The sequence below is a fragment of the Mizuhopecten yessoensis genome, unplaced genomic scaffold, assembly GCF_002113885.1.
Source record: "Mizuhopecten yessoensis strain PY_sf001 unplaced genomic scaffold, ASM211388v2 scaffold2795, whole genome shotgun sequence".
Taxonomy (NCBI): Eukaryota; Metazoa; Mollusca; class Bivalvia; order Pectinida; family Pectinidae; genus Mizuhopecten; species Mizuhopecten yessoensis.
This window is the reverse complement of record NW_018404723.1, coordinates 145,789-153,530: the sequence shown is the minus strand read 5'-3', so window position 1 is coordinate 153,530 and position 7,742 is coordinate 145,789. Positions and strand designations below refer to the sequence as shown.

The following is a 7,742-nucleotide window of genomic DNA, read 5'->3' as shown; positions in this document are numbered from 1 at the left end:
AAAGGACATTCTATTGTTACTGTTTGTGTAGTTTATGTTTGTGTATGGACATTCTATTGTTACTGGTTGTGGAGTTTATGTTTGTGTAAAGGACATTCTATTGTTACTGGTTGTGTGGTTTATGTTTGTGTAAAGGACATTCTATTGTTACTGGTTGTATAGTTTATGTTTGTGTAAAGGACATTTTATTGTTACTGGTTGTGTAGTTTATGTTTGTGTTAAGGACATTCTATTGTTACTGTTTGTGGAGTTTATGTTTGTGTTAAGGATATTCTATTGTTACTGGTTGTGTGGTTTATGTTTGTGTAAAGGACATTCTATTGTTACTGGTTGTGTGGTTTATGTTTGTGTTAAGGACATTCTATTGTTACTGTTTGTGTAGTTTATGTTTGTGTTAAGGATATTCTATTGTTACTGGTTGTGTGGTTTATGTTTGTGTAAAGGACATTCTATTGTTACTGGTTGTGTGGTTTATGTTTGTGTTAAGGACATTCTATTGTTACTGGTTGTGTATGGGATGGTTCTTTGTTAATACACATACAAGTTCACCAGAACGGAGCAAAAATACATTCCTACAAGTGATTTGATAAGGTTATTGCTGAAAATGGCGAAACAAGCTCAAATGTGAATGCAAATAACCATGCTTATAATGATGGTGTAGCTGCAAATACTCACCTGCTGAGGTATTCATGCGGCCTTGAAATGTCCCCTTTTGTACACCAGATATGAACCGATTCGGACCAAAGTTGGTCCCGATTCTTCCATTTCCGCCTACTGGAAGCCTTCGAGAAAAGGAACCAGTACTTCTAATACTACCTCCCCTTCCGAACGACGTGGGTAACGACCTGCCGCTCGGTATAACACTACCTCTAACAGGTAAGCCCGACCCGCCAAAATTGGAAGTACTTCCCATTGAGACGCTGGGTAACGCGAAGGGAGACTCAAGATTTGCTTTAAACCTGTGGGTCTGTTTCGTTCTTGATTTCCCAATGGCAGAGGGATTAAATGTCACTCCAGACGGTCCAGTGCTCGATCCACTCGCACTGTTTGGAAGAATCATAAATACTCTAACTGGAATTGACGGTCTTCTGTCACTACCTGACAATGAAGAGATGCTGGCCGCACCCCTTCTGTTGGAGCTTTGGGCATTTCCAATCTGAGCACTTGAAGCACCAGATGAAACACTTGCTGTATTTCCTTGGTTTTGTCTCAAACTATTTCTTGGAATTCCCGATTGAGAGAAGTTTGGGTTGGATCCTGAAGCACCTAACATTCTCGATCTATCGTCATTGCCAGATCCACCAGTACGAAATTGAGACGCAGTGACTAATGGAGGAGTTTGGCTGGCTGTTCTCCTAGCTTGATTTCCAGAAACTAGATTACGCCTGCCTGTTGCTCCACTGAACGAAGGTCGTATTCGTCTGAGTGAGCTATTAGCACTACTTGGTATAAATGCAGTAGATGGGACGCCAGGTGAACTGATTGAGCCACCAGGTTTAACGTTAGATGGCTTGCTTGTTTGGAACACCATGTAAGGACCACGGGATTTGAATTGTGTTCTTGTCGAGTCAATGTCCCTAGAATCAACAGTATCAGTCTTGAGTTTTCTGCCAATTATTTTTCGAGATTTTGCTGTATTACTAGAGAGGCGGGTCTTCGATGGAAACATCATGCGGCTGCCTTTCCTAGAATCTAATCTACTACCTTTGCCTAAAGGCTTGCCGGGCAGTTTCCTAGCTTGAGGTTGGTTACCTGACAGCATTACTTTTTTTGCAGTTTGGCCTATATTTCCATCGTCAATGCGCTGGCTTCTTGCTAATTGGTTATTTAGCTTCGTTCTGTCATCCTGGGCGTTTTGAAATTCACTTTTTTGGGAGAATGCCCTCATACCTTTTGAGCCAATCAGCACATCAGTATTTGCACCTTCAAATTTGGTAAAACCTACCGTCGCTCCTCTTTGACCACCTGTCGTTATCTGAGCACTGTCCGTGATTCCGTTATTTGCCGTTTGGGTTAGCAGTTGAGCTCCACCAACATCACTTTCAGAAGCAGCCATACTATCAAGGGCATTTCCAATTTCGGTTAGCGACTCATCATTGTTCATAGAAGGGGTACTGAAAATTCTAGAAAGGAGATTAGAAATAAGACTGTTCCCAAGAGATGAAGCGCTCACACTTCCTACGTTGGTATCATCAGTACGAAGTGTTGACACCTGGGTGGGTCTGTCTTGGTTGCGAGTAGATAAACCAACACCGACATCTTCTGAGACAATGTCACCATTTTGTCCAGTAATTGGTCCTGTTGAACCATCTATTCTAGCGTTGAACAACGAATTTATGTCATCTATGCTGCTACCTCGCATGCCAGAACTGCTGTCGCGTTGTTCAGTCATCTCGCCGAAATCTTGGACCCGGCTAAAACGCATGTCATCTCCGATACGTAGAGAAGGGCGACTTTGTCCCAAAGATATTCCAGTAGTCATTCTCACCCCTTGATTGCTAATAAATGTGTCATCATTTCCACCGGTTGCTACAGGTCCGCCTACATCCTGACCTTGAGTGACGTCAAATAATGAACCATCATCAGCAAATCCGTCTCTTTGTCCTAATAAGGCTGTTGTTGACCTGGTGTCATCGAAACCAATCGTGTCGGGCATTGTGTTGGCTGTCCCACTGAGACCAAGGGAAGGCATCATCCCTGCAATCCGTACATGTGTGCCATTCATAAAATCAGTTGAGAGAGCAGAAAACCCTCTTTGACCAGGAAATGCTCTTGCCATACTGACCGTGTTGGCCGTAGAAACGATGTTACTTGCGCCAGAGCGTGGCGAAGTAATTTCGCCTTGCCTGAAGTTAATATCACCCCCAGCAACGGCGTTGTCCCCTGTGTTCGGTATGCTAGATTGTTGTAAAGGTGTTGGGCGGAAAAGGGTACTGAAGCTGTCGATAAAGTTCTCAATACTCTGCTGTGGAGCAGATGGGCCGTCATTGGTGTCAGAAAGAAGGGTTCCGAAGATCTGGCCATTTGTACCGCGTCCTATTAAACCCAGTTCTGAAATATCAGCACGGGAACGAAGACTCGCAGGCATCCATACCTTAGACTGGCGTTGTTTTGAGAAGACTTCTTTTTGGCGGCCTTTTTCTCTCATTCCATTTCGATGGTCTAGTAAACACAAGAGACAGCGTGATCATACTAGTACATTTTTTCTGCAACATAAACTACTTGGAGATAAAGTTAAGAAGGACAAACATATAATCCAAAGCCAATAAACAGAGGCAACAGAAGTAACTGAGAAGACTTCAAAATAAAATAAATAGAAAATGACATAATGTGCCGCTTTATCATGAACATGGAGTCTTAACCAGATATTGTCGTAACCAGATATTCCGGAAGTGTTTTACCTAACCAGATATTCCGGAAGTGTTTTATTTAACCAGACACTCCTGAAATGTTTTACTCCTTTTTTGTTATTGAAATGTTTATGAAAATTGAATATCCAATAAAGTTGGTTTTGTGTATGTGTTGATGTAACAAGTTTACCTGTGATCAATACGACCTTGCAGGAACAACATCCAATCAAAACAATGACGGCAATATTCCTGAGCCATGCAGAAGACGTCATACCTGTAAAGACTTACATGATCAGATATACTGTGGAATCCAATTAGGGTTGTTTTATTTAAAATACCAACTGAACTGAACAAGTAACACTTCCTCCTGACCGCGAATGTTGTGTATTTGTAACCATGAAACTGCGATTAAACATATCCCACGATTAGTTAGTACTTCACAGTTGAAAACATGTCATAGTCTTTACTCGTACTTCATTCTTGTAAAACATATTAATACTTTTACTCCAGTCAATAAAATATAAATGGTCATCAATAATGATATCCTTTAATTCCAGGGAATCTCAATATCAGCAAGTTCTTATTATAATGGTGACCATAACAAAAGTCCTGTTAACGGCCATCATAGTCCCAATGATGTATCAGGAAAAAGATAGCAATGCTGTAATACATATACTGTGCGGACGAATATATTCACGAGTGTGCGGAGCATACGAGTGAATATATACGTCCGCGCAATAAATGAGTGCTTTCTGATTTGATAGAAAAATACAAGTGTGTGGTCTTGCTTTTATCACATACCTTCCGTATTTGGTAGAGATTGATACAAAGATTTTATAAACTTTGATATTTTTTGCAAATACCGGGAACTTTTCAGTTCGTCATGACAAGGGGTTTCCCATAAAAAGTAGTTCCGGAGAGTTGGGAAATACAACATTCCGTATTGCACATGAGCAATACAGAACGGCGGTCATTTTGTCCAATCTGTAAATGTATGTCAGGGCAGCATTCATATTCTTATAAAACACTGACAAACCATTTGTGTAAAATTGTACAATACGTAAATTTCGGCCAATAATCGTACGGCGGCCATCTTCAACCATGGTGGCCATATTGGTTGACTAATCGGAAATGAGACATGTCAAATTAACCCAGAATTCACCATGAAAATATAAAGGATGATTGTTCTTTAAATCCGTCCAGCAGAACAAAATATTGAATGTCATAATCTTAACGGAAACTCTGAATAAGTTTCAGAAAATCGAAAACGTTATAACGGCCATGTTTTATTGGGAATAGGAAAATCGTGATTTACTGCACTCTGCTTGCTGCCAATAAACACCCATACCAACTTCCGTTAAAGTACACCCAGTGTTTTTTTATCAGTCATTTTCCAAATGTTGATTCATTCAAAATATTGAACAATAGATTGGAGCTTAGTTTGATAGTACCAAAATTTGATGGTGCAGCAGTTTTATGAATTTCGTGAAATTAAAATAATTGAGTGAAAATTTCAGAGGGTGCCATAAGTTCCAATATAAAAAATTAAATGTCTTTGTCATCAACGTTATCGCCAATTGTAACAGCCTTCAGAAGAGTTATTGGAGGCAGTTGTATGAATAACCTAAGAACAGTCAGAGTAATAAAGTTGTATCTGTTAGTGCTAAAAGCATAGAGCCAGACATCGTGTACAATTTCTTCAACCATAACAGCTACTGAAGATTAAAAGCTGCTAAAACCGTATCATTATTACGATACACTGAGATAGACCGCAGTATCCATTTATTTACTAAGTGTTTAAAACTATTATCACTGACAATATGCTCCCCTAGCACGTGAAAGGCATACAGAATATTTTCTAATGTCTAGTTCATGCCATTTACATGTAACAATACGTCAATTCAACTCTATGTTAGAAAAAGAGTAATGTTGTAATCGTGACGCGGAAATAGGATAAGGAGGCCAATAATTAGTTTTAATTAAGTTGTAGGTCATAAATCAGCATTAACTACAGACGAACAATTATCAAGGCATTTCATTACCTTATACTCCCAAACTACAACCAAAAGTATTCTCTCTAAGCGTGTGTATTTCCGTGAGAAAAGAATAGGGAGAATGGAGAACTTACGTCTCTAAGCATGAAATATAAGATTACGACTTAAAATGTTGATGCACAACAAGAATATGTAAGTACAATATATTACCAAGCAGGACTGGTCTCTTAATAAGCAGAAATAATATGAATATTATAGAATGTTAATATTTCAATGTAATATAAGCAATATACTATTATGTGATGAGAATGGTTTGTAAGTTACCTGTGTCCGTCCGAGCGTGTAACTGATCCTAGCCAGACTTAATGCGAAACCCTAATCATTCCTCGTGATCACCGAAAATCTTATTGTTGAAGCTTCATTCCTAAAATGCACTGCTGGGGGACATAAGGGGGATAATATATAGTATTTTTAAAGGAGACACAGAGGAAAAGAAAATATACAAGTAAAAAAGGACAACTTTGCCAATAACTTGATTTTTACTTTTTGTTGTTAATGCTAGCATGATATCAGTATATCGAAAACCGCAATATTACATTTAAAATGATCAAATACATTATTTGTTACAAAGCTGCGTTATTTGTTGTGCTTGACCTCACGTACATGATCAAAGCACACTGCACCTGCAGTATGGTTGTACAACATATTCCCCATTTGTGCTGTTGCAGACAAAATGGCGGAAGTATGTCTCGGTAAAGTGTCCGGGTCAGGTATTAGACATCACCGGATGTGCTAAACGCCTTGAAACACATTTCAGACACGGTGCTTCATTGATCAATGTGTCTGCTTTAAAAATAATGTTTTATTGTAAAAATAGTTTAAAGCTCTAAGAACTTTAATTTGTTCAATTCGGTGACTAACTTATTTTTTTTTAATTTCTTCTTAATTCTGTCGGTGTTGTTATATTTCCGCTTTAACGACAGTAAACGTAAAGGAGACCCTGTTTGGGGTCACATGTACTCAAAAACATAATGGGAGCGTGTCTTCTAAAAGAAAAGTAGGTGGCTCCCGTTTTGGTGTAGCTATCCAAGTACCTGATGAAATGCAACTGGCATCATTACATTACTATAATAATAGGGATCACTAACGTCACGAACTCGCATCATTACATTACTATAATAATAGAGATCACTAACATCATTACATTACTATAATAATAGAGATCCCTAACATCACAAACTGGCATCATAACATTACTCTAATAATAGGGATCACTAACGTCACAAACTGGCACCATTACATTACTATAATAATAGGTATTACCAACATCACAAACTGGGATAATTACATTAATATAATAATAGGGATCATTAACATCACAAACTGGCATCATTACATTACTATAATCATAGGGATCACTAACGTCACAAACTGGCATCATTACATTACTATAATAATGGAGATCACTAACATCACAAACTGGCATCATTACATAACTATAATAATAGGGAGCACTAACATCACAAACTGGCAGCATTACATTACTGTAATAATAGAGATCACTAACATCACAAACTCGCATCATTACATTACTATAATAATAGGGAACACTAACATCACAAACTGGCATCATTACATTACTATAATAATGGAGATCACTAACATCACAAACTGGCATCATTACATAACTATAATAATAGGGAGCACTAACATCACAAACTGGCAGCATTACATTACTGTAATAATAGAGATCACTAACATCACAAACTCGCATCATTACATTACTATAATAATAGAGATCACTAACGTCATTACATTACTATAATAATAGAGATCACTAACATCAGTACATTACTATAATAATAGAGATCACTAACATCAGTACATTACTATAATAATAGAGATCACTAACATCACTACATTACTATAATAATGGAGATCACTAACATCACAAACTGGCATCATTACATTACTATAATAATAGCGAACACTAACATCATAAACTGGCATCATAACATTACTCTAATAATAGGGATCACTAACGTCACAAACTGGCATCATTACATTACTATAATAATAGAGATCACCAACATCATTACATTACTATAATAATAGAGATCACTAACATCACAAACTGTCATCATAACATTACTCTAATAATAGGGATCACTCACGTCACAAACTGGCACCATTACATTACTATAATAATAGGGATCACTAACATCACAAACTGGCATCATTACATTACTATAATAATAGGGAACACTAACATCATAAACTGGCATCATAACATTACTCTAATAATAGGGATCACTCACGTCACAAACTGGCACCATTACATTACTATAATAATAGGGATCACTAACATCACAAACTGGCACCATTACATTACTATAAT

At 37.8% G+C, this 7,742-nt stretch overlaps 1 protein-coding gene across 1 annotated transcript; it reads right to left on the bottom strand.

Moving 5' to 3' along the window:
* Positions 1-675: 675 nt before the first annotated feature.
* LOC110446565 lies at positions 676-5,749 on the bottom strand (the record flags this gene model as incomplete). The annotated part of the gene is made up of 3 exons (XM_021491769.1): positions 5,669-5,749; positions 3,541-3,624; positions 676-3,162 (listed from the first exon to the last, which is right to left on the bottom strand). Coding segments are annotated over exons 2-3 (2,569 nt in total), but the record flags the coding sequence as incomplete, so codon positions are not given.
* Between the last annotated feature and the right edge of the window lie 1,993 nt (positions 5,750-7,742).